The sequence below is a fragment of the Pan paniscus genome, chromosome 21 (genome assembly GCF_029289425.2).
Source record: "Pan paniscus chromosome 21, NHGRI_mPanPan1-v2.0_pri, whole genome shotgun sequence".
In the NCBI taxonomy this organism is placed as follows: domain Eukaryota; kingdom Metazoa; phylum Chordata; class Mammalia; order Primates; family Hominidae; genus Pan; species Pan paniscus.
Genome location: NC_073270.2, coordinates 4979057 through 4998964, shown reverse-complemented (window position 1 = coordinate 4998964; position 19908 = coordinate 4979057). Strand labels below are relative to the sequence as shown.

The 19908-nt window shown below is 47.8% G+C and overlaps 2 protein-coding genes across 6 annotated transcripts in view; one reads left to right on the top strand and one right to left on the bottom strand.

Moving 5' to 3' along the window:
• Nucleotides 1-8338: 8338 nt before the first annotated feature.
• On the bottom strand, nt 8339-17895 carry LOC100977715 (uncharacterized). The gene is made up of 4 exons (XM_063601249.1): nt 17833-17895; nt 17345-17607; nt 16017-16140; nt 8339-9371 (listed from the first exon to the last, which is right to left on the bottom strand). Exons 1-4 carry the CDS (start codon nt 17893-17895, stop codon nt 8529-8531), a joined length of 1293 nt encoding a protein of 430 aa, XP_063457319.1. The 3' UTR covers nt 8339-8528.
• RNF24 (ring finger protein 24) overlaps nt 16299-19908 on the top strand; it is a 92575-nt gene continuing 88965 nt past the window's right edge. The window contains exon 1 of one of the 5 annotated variants that reach the window (XM_034947607.4): nt 16299-17852. The gene's annotated coding sequence lies outside the window, so the exon portion shown is untranslated. The remainder of the gene's footprint in view (nt 17853-19908) is intronic. The other 4 variants (XM_034947604.4, XM_034947606.4, XM_008974797.5 and 1 more) reach the window with 4 other exon arrangements.

Here is a 19908-nt window from a genome sequence, read left to right as displayed (position 1 = left end):
GGACCTGGGAGGCGGAGATTGCAGTGAGCCGAGATCATGCCACTGCACTCCAGCCTGGGCGACAGAGCAAGACTCAGTCTCAAAAATAGATAAATAAATAATACATAAATAAATGGCAACATTATATATACCATTTGGTAGCATGCTTTTTTCACTCAACATCATGCTTTTAGAGTTATCTCTGATGATACTCATAAATCTTGTTTATTTTACCTGCTGTATTCCATTACGTGAACAGATCCAACTTCCTATAAGATGCACATTTCGTTTATTTCCAGCTCTTGTTTTTTCAAATTATGCTGCAATGAACATTCCTTGTCTCCTCATGCACATGCAAAGTTTCTCTAGGGTATGTGACTGGAAGTGGAATTCCTGGGTCACAGGCCATGTGTGTCTTCCTCTCTATACAATATTAGCAAATTGCTTTCTAAAGTTTTATTCCAATCTATAGCAGGGTGTGAGATTATCTGCTACTCCACATCCTTGCTATAGTGGAGGATACTGGTGCCCCACACAGATCCCCTTAACAGGCTGGTCCACCCCTGGCCCAGCTGCTGCATGTGTCGGCTGCTAAGGGCTCCCAGAAATCCCCTTGCTGGAGAATCACGCTTGGTCATGGGAGTCCCCCGTCTTGTAACCCCTGCATGATTCCAGGCCCACAGTGGACCTCTATTTATCTGTTTTGAATGGGATCCAAAGGGTAGAAAGAAAAGAGGGAAGCAAGAGAAAGATGCCGCAGTCCCCCTCTTCTTGCCTGGAGCCTCCCAAGCTCCAAGGCAAAGTGAAGACAAGGGGAGAGGAAGAGGAGGAAGGAAGAAATGAAGGAATGGCTCCAAGGCGGCGGAGAGCAGGGAATACACGTTTCAAAGCCTATCCCCTGGGCAGGTGGGCTGGAGAGTGGAAATGGGCAAGCCTCCCCGGGCAGGTGATATCGAAAACCCCGTGTCATCCCCTGCTGGGGAAAGCTGATTCTGCCTCCATCATCCTCTTGCTGACTTACTCCTTCATCTCCTTGCCTTTCTATGCCTGTGACACCTAATTCCCTGAGTCCATTCATTCACCTTGTTTGTTCACTGTATGCATCTCCAGAGAATGTTGTCCCATGCAAAGTAGCAGTTCACTGTTTATTGAGTGCATTACATGATGAAATTCACTTGGTACCCACAGGATTTTTAACAGGAGACAAAAGGCTTTATAAAACTTCCAAATTAATAATTTTTCCCCAGGTGCTACCAAACCCTCCATTTATACTCATTGCCCACAGGCACTTCCAATTACGAAACCATAGCCCATTTTCCATCACAAACCTAGTTTCTCTTTCTTTTTCCTCTCCCTGCTCACAGAGCCCTGCTCCCTCCTGTCGTTCTCTGCGATCCTAGTGCCCTGGGACAGGCTCCACCCGCCCTCTGGGCTGACTGCAGCTCCAGGCCGCGCTCCCTTTCGGCTTCATGTGCACATTCTTGGCAGCCATTAAAACTCCTCTCTGAAACCACAGGCTCCACCCTCACCCTGCCTCTCTGCGGCCCTACCTCAGCCAAGGACTTCCTCAGAAGTAGACCCACCCCCCTGTCTTCTCCAAGCTGCTGTCACTGTCACCATCATCGCACTTCCTCCACCTCCTTCCCCCAGACACACACACACATGCACACAAACACACACACTCACGCATACACACACCACATGCTATGTAACCACTGAAATATGTCTTCCTCTGTATTTCTGCATTTTAGTTTATAGCCCCTTATACCACCTTCCCCTTCTCACAGCACTGGCTTCCTCTGGGCAGATGTTGCCAACTCAGAGCCCCTTTTATTCTGAACCCTGGACCATGGGCATGTGGTGGACAGAATAATGATGCCCTTCAAGATGCCCACATCCTAATCTCCAGAACCTGTGAGTATATTACCTTACATGGCACAAGGGACTTTATGATGTGATGTGTTTAAGAATCTCGAGAGCCTGTAATACCAGCCAAGGCGGGCGGATCACTTGAGGTCAGTTCAAGACCAACCTGGGCAACATGGTGAAACCCAGTCTCCGCCAAAAAATACAAAAATTAGTCGGGCATTGTGGCACATGCCTGTAGTCCCCAGCTACTTGGGAGGCTGAGGCAGGAGAATCACTTGAACCCAGGAGGCGGAGGTTGCAGTGAGCCGAGATCATGCCACTGCACTCCAGCCTGGGCGACAGAGCAAGACTCTGTCTCAACAACAACAACAAAAAAAATGTCCGGGCGCGGTGGCTCACGCCTGTGGTCCCAGCACTTTGGGAAGCTGAGGCGGGCAGATCACGAGTTCAGGAGTTTGAGACCAGCCTGGCCAACATAGTGAAACCCCATCTCTACTGAAAATACAAAAATTAGCCAGGTGTGGTGGCACACGCCTGTAGTCCCAGCTACTCCAGAGGCTAAGGCAGGAGAATCACTTGAACCCAGGAGGTGGAGGTTGTAGTGAACTGAGATCATGCCACTGCACTCCAGCCTGGGCAACAGAGCAAGACTCCGTCTCAAAAAGAAAAAAAGAGAGAGAGAATCTTGAGAAGGAGAGATTATCCTGAATTCCCCAGGTTGGTTCAATTTAATCACAAGGGTCCTTATAAAGGAAAGAGGGGGACAAGAGAGTCAGAGAAGATGTGATGACAGATTTGTGTGTATGTGGGTGTAGGGGGAGTTGCAGGTGTTACACTGTTGGCTTTGAAGATGATGGAAGAGGCCGCAAGCTAAAGAATGTAAGAATTAAGAAGCTGGAAAAGGCAAGGAAAGAGTTCGCCTCCTAGAGCCTCCAGAAGGAACACAGACCTGCCAACTCCTTGAGTTTAGCTCAGTGAAATTCATTTTGGATTTCTGAGCTCCAGGGGTGTAAGATAACAGATTTATATTGTTTAAAGCTAATTTGTTACAGCAGCAATAGGAAACTCCAACAGGCACCAATTGGTACAACTCTAGTAGTTGCACAGTGCACAGCCTGGGCAGCTGTTCATGGCAGCCCTGTTTAATGCTGTCACCATCATCTCACTTCCTACACCTCCTTCCCCCAGACACCCATGCATAGATGCCTAGATGCCTTTGCTGGTTTCAATTTGTCTATGATTCCCTTCAGCAGTTGTCTTGGTTTAGACTCCCCAAGAAATAGACTTTGATACAAGGAATTGAATACAAGTAGTTTAATTGAGAGGTAACACCAGGAAATACTGGTAGGAAAGTGGGGAAGTGAGACAGAGAAGGGAAGAGAAGTCAGCCAATAAAGGGTGTGTTATTAACAAGTCACCACTGTGGGCAACTAGAGCTCAGTCCCACAGAGGAACTCTGAGAGCCAGTGTGAAACATGCCTCAGCATTACCCCACCAGAGAGGAAAGGGAACTGGGCTGTTATGGACTTACTCCACCTAGTCATTGGCTGAGGCTGTGTAAGAGTGTGGGAAGGGGCCGGGCACGGTGGCTCACGCCTGTAATCCCAGCACTTTGGGAGGCCGAGGAGGGCGGATCGCTAGGTCAGGGGTTTGAGACCAGCCTGGCCAACATGGTGAAATCCCGTCTCTACTAAAAATACAAAAAATTAGCGGGGTGTGGTGGCATGTGGCTGTAGTCCCAGCTACTTGGGGGGCCAAGGCAGGAGAATCGCTTGAACCTGGGAGGCAGAGGTTGCAGTGAGCCAAGACCATGCCACCACACCCCAGCCTGGGCGACAGAGCGAGACTCCATCTCAGAAAAATAAATAAATAAATAAATAAATAAATATAAATAAATTAAAGGACATCACAAAAGATCCTTGTGGTGATTGAACTATTTTTTTATCTCAACTATGGTGGTGATTACACGAATCTATACATATGATAATTGCATAGAATTAAATACATGCATACACACAAGTCCTATAAAACTAGGGAAAATGGAATAAGATTGACGTATCAATGTCAATCTCCTGGCTATGATACTATGGTATAGTTATGCAAGATGTTACCATTGGGGGAAACTGGGTGAAGGCTATACAGAATTGTTCTGTATTATTTCTTATAACTTCATGTGAATCTACCATTGTCTCAAAATTAAAAGTAAATTTTAAAGAAAGTTCGTTAGAAAGAAACCTAGAGGAATATAGGTGTAGACAATATAACGGATTTGAAAGAATGCATTTGAGAGCAAGCATTCACCCACATATACAGAATAAATCCCCAAACTCAGTAGTAAGGAGAGTCACGTGATGGTGGATGTCTAAGAAAAAGAGCTTGGGCCGGGTGTGGTGGCTCATGCCTGTAATCCCAGCAGCACTTTGGGAGGCTGAGGTGGGCAGACCACTTGAGGTCAGGAGTTTGAGACCAGCCTGACTAACATGGTGAAATTCCCATCTCTACAAAAAAACACAAAAAGTAGCCAGGCATGGTAGTGGACACCTGTAATCCCAGCTACTCAGGAGGCTGAGGCAGGAGAATTGCTTGAACCTGGGAGGCAGAGGTTGCAGTGAGTCAAGATTGTGCTACTGTGCTCCAGCCTGGGCAACTCCGTCTTGAAAAGAAGGAAGGGAGGGAGGCAGGGAGGGAGGGAGGCAGGGAGGGAGGGAGGGAGGAAGGGAGGAGGAAGGAAGGGAGGAGGAAGGAGGGAGGGAGGGAGAGAGGGAGGGAGGGGAGGGGAGGAAGGGAAAGACAGAAGAAGAGAGAAAGACAGAGAGATGAGAGAGGGAGAAGGAAGGAAGGGAGGGAGGGAGGGAGGGGGAAAGAGAGAGAAAGAAAAAGAAAGAGAGAGAGAGATGAGAGAGAGAGAGGGAGAAGAAAGGAAGGAAGAGAGGGAGAGGGAAAGAGAGAAGGAGAGAGATGAGAGAAAGAGAGAGGGAGAAGGAAGGAAGGAGAGAGAGAAAGAGAGAGAGGAAGGAAGGAAGGAAGGAAGGAAGGAAGGAACCCATTCAGGTTTGGGGGATGTAAGTACAGTGAGAACCCTGGATAGAGCTTAGGGTGGCAGTTAGACTCCCAAATAGAGATAGCTGTGTGCACATGAGGCAGGTTGAGACAGCCTTGCCAGGGCTGCCAAGAGCTAGCAAAGTATGGAAGTAAAAGAATGAGTTGTGCACACCTGAGAATAACCCAAAAATAAAGAAGTGCCTTAGATAATCTACTAAATTCCCCTGGCCCAGCACAGGACCTTAGAATACACTGGGCGTCAAGAGGCACACAGAAGCGGCAGCCAGCCCCCAAGGAATCACACAATCCTGGCTGTGGCTGGAGCCAGCGAGGATTTCTGTGAGCTGACTGCCAGAGACAGGATACAAAGAATACATCTCAGTGGTAAACTAAAAGCTTTACCACCATGCAATATATCCATTTAACAAAACTGCACTTGTACATTTTAAATGTATAAAAAATAAGTTAATTGCAGGGCGCAGTGGCTCACGCCTGTAATCCCAACACTTTGGGAAGCCGAGGTGGGCGGGTCACCTGAGATCAGGAGCTCGAGACCAGCCTGGCCAACATGGCGAAACCCCGTCTCTACTGAAAATACAAAAATTAGCCAGGCATGGTGGCATATGCCTGTAATCCCAGCTACTCGGGAGGCTGAGGCAGGAGAATTGCTTGAACCCAGGAGGCAAAGGTTGCTGTGAGCCAAGATCGCGCCACTGCGCTCCAGCCTGGGCAACAGAGCAAGACTCCATCTCAAAAAAAAAAAGTTAATTTAAATATTAAATTTTCTTTAAAGAAGCAAAGAGACCCAACTGATAACACAGATAAATTTAAAACATAAATTCTGGCTGGGCGCAGTGGCTCACGCATGTAATCCCAGCACTTTGGGAGGCCAAGGCAGGTGGATTGCATGAGCCCAGGAGTTTGAGACCAGCCTGGGCAACATGGCAAAACCCCATATCTACAAAAAGTAATACCAAAATTAGCCAGGCATGGTGGCATGTGCCTCTGGTCCCAGCTACATGGGGATCCTTGAGCCCTGGAGGTCAAGGCTGCAGTGAGCCATAATTGTGCCACTGCTCTCCAACTTGGGCTACAGGGCAAGACCCTGCCTAAAAAAAAAAAAAAAAAAAAAAAAGCAAAGACATAACTTTCTGAATAATAGAACCTAAACAAATCAATTATTCTCATTATTCACAAGTTGGATTTAGCTTCTGTTATATCCTTTGTCTTTGCTTGAATTGAGTTTTGTATTAATAATCGAGGGATTGAATATGGACTGTATGAGCTTGTGCTATTTAAACATTAAGTTTTACATGCAAAGCACCCTTGTAAACCATAAATACAGTGAAAATCTAAGATAAATGTTTTTAAAAGTGCTTTGCCCATCCTATATATGAAAAGTAGCCTTTAAAATTGGCCTACTGAGAAGAAATCCAGGACTTTTCTCTCTTTATCCAGCAGAATGAATTTAAGAATTTATAGTATATATATGCTTCCCTTCACATACAACAATAAAAATATTTGGGTTGGGTTGGAAGCAGCTGACGCTGCCAGTGTCTTACACATCACCCCTGGCATTCACCCCTGCACATGGAAAGCTGCTTAATGTGAACATCTGTTGCTTTCTGCCTGGGGGCTTTTATTTCTAGCCACAGGAACATGCTTGGTCTGTGCACAGGGCAAGCCAGAAGTGCTGGAGAGTGAAGGCCCTAAGAAGTAGCACTCAACCACTGATGGACAGGGAGTTGGTAGATAAAAATCCCAGCTTTTTCGCTCCTTGGGCTGGATAGAGCTGAGATGTGTGCTCTGCACTGGATCCCAGAGTCTCCAGCAGGGTGAGCTTGTTTCCCACAGTGGTAGCTTGCTTGCTGACATATCCTGTATTGGCTTCTTTCCCTTCCCTGTCTCACTCCGCTAACTGGTGCTTCCTGAGATCACCTCCCACATAAACTACTTGCACTTGAATTCTTGTCTTAGCATCTGCTTTTGGAGAGAACTGAAAACAAGATCAGTGGTAATTGCTGGTTAGTGCATAAAACTAAATGCACTGTGTTAAATGAAAGAAACCAGATCTGAAAGGCTTCATACTGTATGACTGCACTTATCTAACATTCTAGAAAAGGTAAGACTATAGGGAGGGAGAAAAGGTCAGTGGTTGACAGGGTTAAGGGGGAGGCAAGAGGCTGACTGCAAAGGGGAGCATGAGAGATTTTTGGGGGGTGATGCAACTGTTCTGTAGCATGACTGTGGAGGTAGTTACATGACTCTGCATTTTCAAAAGCCATATAACCGTATACAGTGCCATGAAGAATACATGTCACTAAGGCACAATAGCCTTAAAAATACATGTAATTCACTTAGCCTATCCTTGACATGTAGAGAGGATAATCCTGAGATCCAGGGAGGAAAAATGACATACCCAGATCTTATACCTACTTCAAGAGTAAGTCAGGACTAGAACCCAAGCCTCAACAGTATTAGGCCAGTCCTCTTTCCAACAGTATGTGGGATCTCTGTCCTTTATCTAATTTACCTCAAAAGTCTGTGCTTCTAACAAAAAGTGGCTATAAAGATGGCAATAAGACAGTAGTCACTTTGATGATGACAGTCTTTAACATATCTATCTCTTGAGTCTCTGTGCTCCAATCCTCCAAGTTTCATCATCTCAGCCTCATAGGGATTCCTCATCCTTCTCCCCTGTGTTGGATCCCCCATTTCCCACATGTTGTGTCTTTTTCTTTGGGTTACTCCCTTGGTTTGGTGGAGCACATCCTTAAATTACTTCCCAGAAAAGGAAACATGGGATGTGCATATCTGAAATTGTCTTCATTCCACTCATTTCTTGATTGTTTCACTGTACATAGAATTCTAGATTGGAAACAATTTTTCTTCAGAATTTTGAAGATATTACTCTAGTATTCTACCTTCCAGTGTTGCTGGAACAATTCCACTGAAGAGAAGTCTGGAGCCATTCTGATTCTTAAGACTTAGTATACGACTTATTCTTTTATTTGTTCAAGCTTGTGGAATCATCTCTTTATCCTTAGGGCTGTGAAATTTCACAATTATGTGCCTTGGTTGAACTAGGCAAACGGTGAGCCCTTTTGACCTGGCAATTTATGTTTTTCAATTTGGGAAATTTTTCTTGAATTATCACATTGATGATTTCCTTCCCTCCTTTTCTGAAATGCTTGTTATTCAGATGTTAAACCTTTTGGACTATTCCCCCTACATTCCTCATCTTTTCTTTCCTGTTTTTCATTGTTTTGTCTTTCAGATCTATTTTCTGTGAGATATTCTAGCCATTTTTCTCAAACCATCTATTGAATTTTTCATTTCTGCTATTGTGTGTGTGTGTGTATGTGTGTGTGTTTATTTTAAAGCTTATTTTTTGTTTCTTGTCTCAAAATAGCATCTTATTCTTGTTTCATGGGTATAATGTCACCTCTTATTCTTTTCTTTTTTTTTTTTTTTTTTTTTTTTTTTTTTTTTTTTGCATCAAAAAGCTTTATTTCCATTTGGTCCAAGGCTTTTTAGGGTAGTTAAGAAAGCTGCCTATTGGCTGGAGGGAGAGGCTTAGGCAGAAGCCCTATTACTTTGCAAGGGGCCCTTCAGAAGTCGCTGGGCTCATAAGGCTCTTAGTCGTGCTTGAGAGTGAGCCTTTCGAAGAGATACTCGCCCAGCCCAGCCTCTGGGCCTCCCAGCCTGTGGAGGTTCGTCAGGTGGTCACCCATCTTCTTGATGAGCTTCACTTCCTCATCTAGGAAGTGAGTCTCCAGGAAGTCACAGAGATGGGGGTCCATGCAGGCAGAATCCAGGGCATGAAGATCCAAAAGGGCCTGGTTCAGCTTTTTCTCCAGGGCCATGGCGGCTTTCATGGCATCTGGGGTTTTACCCCACTCATCTTCAGCTGGCTTCTTGATGTCCTGGAAGAGAGCGCGGCTGCCACGCTGGTTTTGCATCTTCAGGAGACGCTCGTAGCCCTCGCGCTTCTCCTCGGTCAATTCGCGGAAGAAGTGGCTCACGCCTTCCAGAGCCGCATCATCGCGGTCGAAATAGAAGCCCAGAAAGAGGTAGGTGTAGGAGGCCTGCAGGTACAAATTGACCAGGCTGTTGACGGCTGCCTCCACGTCGGTGGAATAATTCTGATGAATCTGGGAGCTCATGGTTGGTCGCCAAGAAGGAGCTAACGACAAAAACGGTGCTGGCAGGTCCCAGAAGCAGGAGATAGCCGAGAAGATGGTCCCGGAGGTTGCAAGTGGAGAGGAAATCGGAGGGCGGTCGGAGGCTTGAAGACCGTCCCCGGATCTGTTCCGTCCAAACACTGTTGAAGCAAGAGACAGACCCACTGGACCGCCGAACTGCCTATCACCTCTTATTCTTAAAAATAAGTCTTGGTTTCCTCCAACTTGCCTTTTTCTGTTTATTTTAATTATTAGTTTGCTTGCTTGTTTTGACTTGTTTTTATTGTTATTTATTTTCTATCTTCCATGTTAGCAGCTTTCCTCAGATATTTGGTAATCTGGTAATCTACAGTAGATGTTATTGGTGTTCTGCCCATACCTTCAGCTGCTATAAATCTCGGTCATAAATAGACCAGAGCTGCCACTTTATCTAAAGAATTGTCCTCAAGTAGGAACTACCTTGCCTGGGAATTCATGGCTTCCTCCCTGGCAGCCCACAGCCAGTGATTGATCAATATATGGATACAAAAGCTGGCCCTCTTGCTTCAAGGTGAGATCAACCCTGTGGTGCAATTCATGCTCCAGGGCTCCCTGTGGGTCAGACTGAGGCTAGACTCCAGCCAAGACCACATCCTTGCTCAGTTCCTTTCCATGCTCTTTCTGGAGGTGGAAAAAAGAGCTTCTTCTGAGGGCCCGCCCGCAATAAATCGCATGCATCTGAATCTGCATCACAGCTTCTGTTTCTAGGGAACCTAAGACATAATCTTTAGCTCTCTGCTCTTGATTAAGAGTAAAGGACTATGAAAAACCCTGAGTGCAGGAACTGGGCTTGTCAACTGTGATTCACTGTAGGGAGACATGGATGGTCGTTTACTGGAAATCTGAATGCCAGTATCCTTCATTCTTTCCCTTTTGGCTGGTCAGAGTGCTCAGAGAAGAGAGGTGGAGAGTAGCTGCCAGTGATTTGGGAAGTGATCAGAGAAGAAAGCTGAGGTTCTCTGCATGCAGTGAGGAAATAGTCACTTAACGCCCCTGTTCTCCACATGCCACCTTTGTCCTCAGCCGTGCCTGGTGCCCCAGCCCAGAGATCCTCCTTTTTACTCTCTCCGGAGATGAAATCTCCAGCCCTCTGCCTGATGAGAGAGAGAAACCTGCTGCTCGGAGAGTGGAAGGGGGAACTAAGATTTTAACTGCTTCCCAATCACCTTTCACCCAGTTATCCTGATTCTTTGGCTTGCCCAGTACCAGAGATATCTAGGACTGCCAATTCCCATTTTTTTTCTGTTTTTCTTTCTTCCCCCCCCCCCCCCCGCCCCTTGGATTTTGCCATGAAAATAGGGCTACTCTTAACTTTCCCTGGGTTTCAGCTTTCTTGGGGCTGATGAGTCGATTACCACTCACCCATCTGTTTTCTATCTTTCAACTTATTTTTTCCCCCACTATTGTCTACTCTGTTCTCTCTGTCCTCATGAGTTTGTGTCTTTAAAAAAAATCCCTTTATAATAGTTTTAGTGAGTTTTGGGAGGAGCAAAAGTAGATGGGTGGATTCAATGCACCATCTTAACCTGGAAAAAAACTCCAATGGTATTAGGGAGATGTCTCCTCCCTGCATTCCCCTCCTTGTGAGCCCCTTTGGATGACAGACAGGCAAGTGAGAAACTCTAAGTAACGGAACCAAAGGCCTGGGATGGAAGCTGTGTCTCCCCATGGACAATGCTGTTCCACTACAGAATCCAAGCTTCTTCCCTCAGTCATGGCCTGAGTCAGCCTTTGAGGGAATAAAGGGCTGGAGTCCAGATTATGATGGCGTAGGTTGCAAGGGTAGGAAGCCAAGAAAAACCAAGGAAGCCTGCCTGGAGGAAGCACTGCAGCAGCAGGAAAAGCAGAAGATACAGAGTCTCTTTATCTGCGTGGTGTCCTTATCTCCCAAATGAGAGAATTCATCTCTTCCAACTCTGCATCTATGACTCTGTGGAGATAAAAGTCACTCCAGAAAGCCTGTCTGCTTTCTTGCCCTGTTTCTCTTTCCTGTCTGTTGCTTTGGGATGAGGTGATAATGATTGAGAACTATTTGGGTAGATTGGATAGGTTGAAATGGAGGAAAAAGAAAACCAGCATAGTTCCTTTTTCCTAGAATGAGTTATGGGCAAAGATATATCATTCCACTTTATTCCTTTCTCTTTAAAGCTCAGCCTAACAGAACCTAGCAGAGAGAAAAGGCAGTGATATAATTGGCTGGGGGAAATTGGAGGGGCAGAAGCTGTGATGATGGTGGTAGCCAAATGGTGGTCACAGCTGTGGGGGTTGTGTAATCAATAACTGGAGGAGCTTAGCAGAGCGGCTTGCTTTGTTCCATAGATGTAACTTGAAAGTACCCTCTGGGAGGCTGAGCTGGGCAGATCACTCAAGGCCAGGATTTTGAGACCAGCCTGGCCAACATGGCAAAACCCTGTCTCTACAAAGAATACAAAATTTAGCTGGGCATGGTGGCACACGCCTGTAATCCCAACTACTCAGGAGGCTGAGGCACAAGAATCACTTGAACAACCAGGAGGCAGAGGTTGCAATGAGTCTAGATGGCGCCACTGCACTCCAGCCTGGGTGACAAGAGTGAGACTCTGTCTCAAAAACAGAAAAGAAAAGAAAAGAAAAGAGGGCCAGGCGCGGTGGCTCATGCCTGTAATCCCAGCACTTTGGGAGGCCAAGGCAGGTGGATCACGTGAGGTCGGGAGTTCAAGACCAGCCTGACCAACATGGAGAAACCCCGTCTCTACTAAAAAAATACAAAATTAGCCAGGCATGGTGGCGCATGCCTGTAATCCCAGCTACCTGAGAGGCTGAGGCAGGAGAATCTCTTGAACCTGGGAGGTGGAGGTTGCAGTGAGCTGAGATCGTGCCACTGCACTCCTGCCTGGGCAACAAGAGCGAAACTCCGTCTCAAAAAAAAGAAAAGAAAAGAAAAGAAAAGCAACCAAGACACTGAAGTCAGTGGAGAAATACTCTGGCCTCCTGGTCATCCAGGCGGACAATGCTGAGGGCTGTTCTACAAGGTTTCTCAGTGGACGCCAAGCCAGACTGAGCCTCAGTTGCCCATGGCAGTAACTGGCCCATCAGCATACCTTACTGTTGGCTTCTCTCCCTTTCACAGCTTGCTTTCCCCATTTCTTCACTCTTATTTCCTGGAATCACCTCCCAAGTAAATTACCTACATCCAAGCCCTTGTCTTAAGATCTGTTCTTGGGAGAATCCACACTGAGATGGGTATCCTCCAATCTAAAAGTGAGTCTGAGCAGGTTGTTCCACCCCTGGGAAATAGTGCTTCCAGTCTCTTGCATGTGTGGCTGGTCTCAGCTAAAAAGCTCCCACATGAGATCTTGAGAACATTTATATTTTCAGGAGTTCTGGGTGATTGGGCTTGTGTGTGCCAGAAAGGCAATGGGGCTTGTTGGTGGCTGGGTAAACAGAATCCCAGGTTCCCACCTCCTTTGCTGGCTTGTGGGTGGACACACAGCCAGTCCTAAGGGTACCATGCACACAGAAACCTACGCTTTCTCCCCAACTCTTGCTGTTTCACAGTCGTGCACACACATTCTGCATTAAGAAGCAATTCCGGTGGCTCATGCCTGTAATCCCAGCACTTTGGGAGGCCGAGGCGGGTGGATCTTGAGGTCAGGAGTTCGAGACCAACCTGGCCAAGATGGTGAAACCCCGTCTCTTCTAAAAATACAAAAATTAGCCGGGCGCAGTGGCAGGTGCCTGTAATCCCAGCTACTCAGGAGGCTGAGGCAGGAGAATCACTTGAACCCAAGAGGCAGAGGTTACAGTGAGCCAAGATTGCACCACTGCACTCTAGCCTGGGCGACAGAGAGACTTCATCTAAAAAAAAAAAAAAGAAGCAATTCCACCCCTCCGTGGGCAGGGTCACACCCCAGCAAGAGGTCCCCATGGGCTATGAGGAGGAGAGGGCCATTGGGAGGGATCAAGGCAGGAGGAGTCACTTTGGAATTCTTGGATGAAGAGGCTCGGGGAACACAGAACATCTCCTCCTCTACTGGCACAGTCCAACGGGTCAAAGCATTATATGATCAACCCTTAAAGGGGTCATTTAGAACTCTGAATAATTAAGCTTTCAAAGGATTGACCAGTGGGAGGGATGTTTTTCTGAAATCGTGCCATCTCAACAGATGGGGAGGATGGACAGAGGAATGGGGCTATAGGCAACCTTTGATTTCTAGCTTCTGTTTGAAAGACTGATTTTGTCTTGACCAGTCAGGCATTCATTCAACAAACTTGTATTGGGCACCTGATCCAAAGATGACTAAAACCAGCCCCTGCTCTCACTGTTCCAAAATTAGTCAGACGTTTGATTTAAAAGTAGTTGTGATTTCTTTTCCAGGAGTCTTGAAGGACTTCTGACCATATGGGTAGGGACAATTTTCTGAGATGGATTTGGGGTGAGGACATTGCTTAAAAGGAGGTATAAGGGCTGGGCGTGGTGGCTTACACCTGTAATCCCGGCACTTTCGGAGGCCGAGGCGGGTGGATCACCTCAGGTCAGGAGTTTGAGACAAGCCTGACCAACATGGAGAAACCCCGTCTCTACTAAAAATACAAAATTAGCTGGGCGTGGTGGCGCATGCCTGTAATCCCAGCTACTCAGGAGGCTGAGGCAGGAGAATCGCTTGAACCTGGGAGATGGAGGTTGCAGTGAGCCGAGATGGCGCCACTGTACTCCAGCCCAGGCAACAAGAGCGAAACTCCATCTCAAAAAAAAAAAAAGAGGTATAAGGGAGGAGATGGGAGGGGACTGTGGGGAGGAAGGATAAAGAGAAAGAGGGGCATCCTCCGAAACTCCCAACAGTGAAGTCTTCCCTACCCTACCCCTACCCATCATGTGGAACAAGGAAAATGTTAGCTGCAAAGCCACCACTTCAAGTCCTAGCTGCCTGCTGTTTTGAGGTACCCACCTAAACCCTCCAGAGAAAGAATTGCCCACCCACACTCTCCCATCACTTGCATTTTGCCTAGACCAGTGGGGGCTGGGAGTGGTGGGGGGATGAGTAGACTCATGTGCATCACTAAGCAAAGAGGATCAGGGACTAGCAGGTGAACCTCCAGCCGGAAGCACCAGGAGGACAAAAACTGTGATTTCTTCCTTAAGGGGAACACGGGACAACCCGCTACAGGGGACAGAAGAGCAGGATCCTGCCGTATGTTGTAGAAACTGTGAGGCCAGATTCCACCTGTCCAGTCCCAAAGGAAAACTTTCTCCTTGACCCTAAAAACCAGTTGGGCCAGTTGATGACACAGCAAAATTTTAATAAGATGTGTCTCCCTGAAAACAGCAACTGGACACGGCCCCTCCTCCTTCCGTTCATTCTCTCATTCTCTTTCCCTCTCGCCCCTAATTTTTTCAAGAACAAAAGACATGAAATGAGCCACTCCATCCTCCACCCTACAGCCTGATTGGACTAGTGAATTACTAGCCAAGCTTTCTAAACAAACAAACAAAACAGGTTTCCAAACGCAGGGCAGAGGAAGGAAGCCAAAATAAGGAAGAAGAAAGAAAAGGAGCTCAGCCTTTCCTTCTCCTGTGGAGCCTCCCCAGCCCACCAGGGAACATCACCTCCACCAATAGCCACAGCTAAATGGCACAGACCCACTATGTGCCAGTCACATATTAGGTTCTGGGAGATACTGATCCTGCTGATGAAGGACTCACATGCTGATGTGGTAAGAAAATATGCAAATGAGCAGGGACCTTGGAGGGTGCCTAGTGCTGAGAGGGAAGTGGGTACAGGGCACGGGTGGGGATTCTCAAGGAAAGTCTGTCAATAAGTGGGGGCAGAAAAAAATACTTTATCAAAAAATGACTTTGTAAATACTTTACTTTTTTTAAGAGCAGTTTTAAGTTTGCCACAAAAGTGAGAGGAATGTGCAGAGTTCCCATCTAGCCCTTCCCCCTACACATACATAGCCCCCCTGTTATAAACATTCTCCCACGGGAGCATTTATTACTATTGTTGGACCTACATTGGCACACCATTATCACCCAAAATCCATATTTACATTAGAGTTTGCTGCTGGTATTATTCATTCTATGGATTTAGACAAATGTGTCATGACAGGTATCCACCATTATGGTATCATACACAGAGTATTTTCACTGCCCTAAAAAGCATCTGTGGATTTTCAGAGAAAAGAGCAACTTTTGCATGCTAGGTAAGTGTTGCTTTCCTAGTAGGGAAACAGCAGTCACCTTGGTGACTACCGAGGTGAAACACCATGGTGCTGTTCTGTAAATGGCTGGAGAATAAGGCTCAAGGAGCCAGATGGGGCAGGGAAAAAGAAAAAGACAGAAACACAGGCAGATTTGAATACCTTGAGAATCCATTTGCATGAGAATGGATTGAGACTTCTGCAACAGCCCAGGGGAGAGATGAGGGGGCTGATTTAGGACAGTGAGAGGTTTGAGCAAAGCAAAGTTGAAAAGACCCTCCAGGTAACTGCTATGATTGACAGCAAGGATGGCAGTGTTCCCCCAGCACAGCCCTGGCACAGGCAGCTCTAGAGGAAGCCTGGGTCTCCCACTCCCTTCCTTTTGCCACAGTCTCCCTAGCACATGCCTCCACCCTTCTCTCACTTTGGGGGACTGTGACCATTGGGTGGCAGGTGACTTCTTGAGAAATTCACTAATGTTTCCCTCTTTACTTCCTCCCTGCCTTGGTGGTTAATGGTTTGCCAAAGCAGAAGGAACATGCCTCTAGGCGCTTGCCATGATGACTTTTGCTTCCCAAAGTTAAGCTACTGAGCTGTTTATGGTTTATGTGATGGGGCCTGAGAGATTAGGAGAAGGAAGGAGAACTTCTGGGGGACACATGGAGACTGAGGAAGAGGCGGCAATCATTTCTGCAAGCTCTGAGCTGCAGCGCACACACACACTGTCAGCTGTGGAGCTTCACAGCCATTCCCTCTGCAGGCTCCCAGCCTCTCCAGAAACTTCCGTGCCCCAGGAGTGGCAGACACAAGGCGATGGGAACAAGAGAGTATCTGCAGAATACACTGCCTGCTAAAGACAAGAGAGGACTCCCCAGATCCTTGCCTTGGTATTGCAGGAAGAGCTCAGCCTCCCAAAATCGGAGGTCAATTTATTGCCTGCCCTGTAGAATGGGAGCCGGAGGTTGAGGAGTGGATGTAAATAAAGGAATGCACTGTTTCTTGCACACACCTCTGTCCACTATCTGGGCAGAGTCTAGGTCTCATCCATCACCAAGGTTCTAGCACTCAGCTGAGAGGCTGCAGCAGCAGGGGCAGATGGAGGAGGGTGCGGTGCATACCATCTCCCCATCAAACCAATGGGCACCACGTGACCATTCTTGTGTCTCTGGGGACTGTCAATCTGCATGCTAGGAAAGGGGTGGCATTCCAATCTTTCATTTTTGTGTGTGTGAGACGGAGTCTTGCTCTGTCACCCAGGCTAGAGTGCAATGGTGCGATCTTGGCTCACTGCAACCTCCGCTCCCCGGGTTCAAGAGATTTTCCTGCCTTAGCCTCCCGAGTAGCTGGGATTACAGGCATGAGCCACCACACCCAGCTAATTGTGTATTTTTAGTAGAGACAGAGTTTCTCTATGTTGGTCAGGCTGGTCTGGAACTCCTGACCTCAGGTGATCCACCCGCCTTGGCCTCCCAAAGTGTTGGGATTACAGGCGTGAGCCACTGCGCCCGGCCCCATGCTTTCACTTTTAAAAATGCTTGTAGGGCACGCAAAAATACTAAACGGTCGATGGAGAAGGTCTGTCTGGAGTAGTTCTTTTTTTTTTTTTTTTTTTCAGACAGAGTCTCGCTCTGTCGCCCAGGCTGGTGTGCAGTGGCACGATCTCGGCTTACGGCAAGCTCCGCCTCCCAGGTTCATGCCATTCTCCTGCCTCAGCCTCCCAAGTAGCTGGGACTACAGGCGCCCGCCACCACACCCGGCTAATTTAATTTTTTGTATTTTTAGTAGAGACGGGGTTTCATCGCATTAGCCAAGATGGTCTCGATCTCCTGACCTCGTGATCTGCCCGCCTCAGCCTCCCAAAGTGCTGGGATTACAGGCGTGAGCCACCTCGCCCGGCCTGTCTGGCGTAGTTCTAACCAGGAACAGAGCCAGCGGCCAGGGCGGCACCAGGCCTGGCCAGGGAGCGCCGCGCCTGCGCACTGCAGACTCTGAAGCCGCCGAGCCCTCCGCGAGGTGGGTGGGGAAACTGCCCGGGCATCCGGGTCCCTCACCCCGCCCCCGCTGCATGAATGAGAGGCGCGGCGCCCGCCCCTCCCCCGGCGGGCCCGCCCCTCCCGAGGGGCCGCCGGGCGCAGTCAGCCGCCGCCGCCTCCGCCGCGCTCTGTCCGGACAGACGCTCGCCGCCCGCAGCCTGCCGCCCGCAGCCTGCCGCCCGCCGCAGGGCGCTGACGGTCCCGCACGTCTGCCGCTGCCGCCGGCGCGCCCGAGTAAGTGAGCGAGCGAGGGCGGGGGCGCCGCGGCCGCCGCCCCCGGGCTGGGGTTTGGGGGACCGAGCCGCTCCGGGTTCGGGATGCTGAGGAGACCGCGGGCCCGCGCCAGCCTCCCACACACACACACTCTCCCGGCGCCTCGGCCGGCCGGGCGCGGTGTGCAGGGGTGAGGCGGTGTCTCCAGGCTGAGGAGGGACACGGAGGAGGGTCCGGCGCGGCCCCGGGACTGGAGGGTGAGTCCCTCACAAAGGGCGGAGCGGGGCTGTCACCTGGAGGTCACGGAGGGAAGGTGCGTGGGCCCCCGCACGTCCTGCTCGCCCAAGCCCTGGCATCGGGTCCCCGGGCGTGGGAGGCGGCTGGGATGAGCTGGGAGGCTAGGAGGAGGGTGGCGAGGACGCTGCCCCCGCGTTGGCGGTGGGCGCGCGCCTTGGGGGGTGCGGCGTGGCAGTGTTTTCCTGGTCCCCGTCCACTCCTCCCCTTTCTTTGTGGCGCTTGTCTCGTGCCCCGTTGTCACAGTGTGCATGGCAGTGGTCGGGGTGGAGACCTCTTCCCTCGGCTTACTCATTAATGAAAGTCACCATCTGTGGGCAGGGGGCGTGTGTGGTTCCACAGGCCGGAGAATTAAGGACCCTCCTTTGTTTCTGGAGACCTAATGATGTGTGTGTGTGTGTGTGTGTGTGTGTGTGTGTGTGTGTGTGTGCATTCAAGTGAAAGGGACATCTATGAAATGAGAGAATCAGAGATTGTCAAAAAGGGTGTGAGGAAAAGGGGAGGGGATATAACTTCATCACACCTTTACCCAATTCTTTACCTGATGTTATTTCAAACAGTTTTTTCTCGCTGTAAAACCAGTGGGTTTTATTCATTGGAAATGTGCATCTAAATTCTCATATATCTGTGTTTCTAGAATACTTTGCCTTTTTGGGCTTAGTTAATGGTAAGATTCTCATGTCTGTCTACACAGGAATACTCCAACGTATAGGACACTGCTTTCTGGGTTTAGTTCATTGATAATTTGTCCGAATGCTCATAAACATGTCTATAGGAATACTCCAATATATCTAGGACACAGTTTTCTCCGCTCCTGAATACAGGCAGATTTTGTTTCTTTCTGCCTCCCTGTGTTAATGAGAAGGTAGTCCAGCAGGTTCTCTCTACCTCCTTGCTTTTTTTTTCCCTTAATGCTTTGGCAGAGGGTTTTATTGCATATTACCCTGGCATGCGCCCTTGCTTTGATGTGAATTTTCCTATGTTCTGTTGTCTGGTTGTACACCCAGCTCAATGGCTCCTCTTACAGGACTACTGGAAAACAGAACACCTTTTTTCATTGTCCTCATCTCCAGAGAGAGAAGGAAGCGCTGTAGGTTCCCACAAACGTTGACTCTGTCAGACTGCCTGCCTGACTTTGTTGTGTTGGTAAAGTTATGAAGAGTTGCAGTTGTTGTAGACCAATTAAAAAGAGGCTATTGGGATAGCACCAGCTCTTCCTTGCTATTTTGGTTTTAAAACAAATGATATGAATTTTGCAAGATAGTTGTTAACTCTGGTTGCATGATGATTTTCAGTTTCTTTTTACCCATATACTTTTACAGGGTGTTGGGAAATTAGCCACTCATTTACAAGAAACACACCTCCAAGGTATTTTTATTATGGATCGGGTGCGCTGGCTCACACCTGTAATCCCAGCACTTTGGGGGGCCGAGGTGGGTGGATCACCAGAGGTCAGAAGTTTGAGACCAGCCTGGCCAACATGGTGAAACCCTGTCTCTACTAAAAAAATACAAAAAATTAGCCGGGCATGGTGGCGAGCGCCTGTAATTCCAGCTACTCGGGAGGCTGAGGCAGGAGAATCGCTTGAACTCCCGGAGGCGGAGGTTGCAATGAGCCTAGATCGCGCCATTGCACTCCAGCCTGGGCAACAAGAGCGAAACTCCGTCTGAAAAAAAAACTATTTTTATTATGATCTTTGGATTCAAAATAGCGGTTTTAAAAAAATTAAGAGGCGCTTATATTGGATGATATGAATAATTGTATGGGTTCTGTTTTCTTTAAGATTCTCTTTAATATTTTTAAAAATCACATGTATTTTAATTCCTAGTAGTTTTCAGTGGAAAATGAAATGTAAACTAAGCAGTCTTCCACAGCATCTGTTTATGTATATTCCCTCTGTTTAAAACATTTGCTTTTAATTTGAAGGGGAAATTTTCCATGGTCAGTTCAGGATACATTATTCTTAGTAAAATTCTTACCACGTTCAAATTCTTTTTTGTAAGAGTAAAAAAAATTAATGAAGGTTGATTTTTCAATTGGGGACGTTTTGGTTTTAATGCATGATTTAAATAAAA

Bases quoted from the DNA above. Each gene is read 5' to 3' on its own strand.
- LOC100977715 (XM_063601249.1), bottom strand. From the start codon at position 17,895: ATGCCAGGGCTTGGGCGAGCAGGACGTGCGGGGGCCCACGCACCTTCC. The intron at 17,608-17,832 runs GTGACAGCCCCG...CCCAAACCCCAG, and splicing joins CTTCCCTCCGTGACCTCCAG to CCCGGGGGCGGCGGCCGCGG. The intron at 16,141-17,344 runs GTGAGGGACCCG...TGTCTTTAGCAG, and splicing joins ATTCATGCAGCGGGGGCGGG to GCAGTGTATTCTGCAGATAC.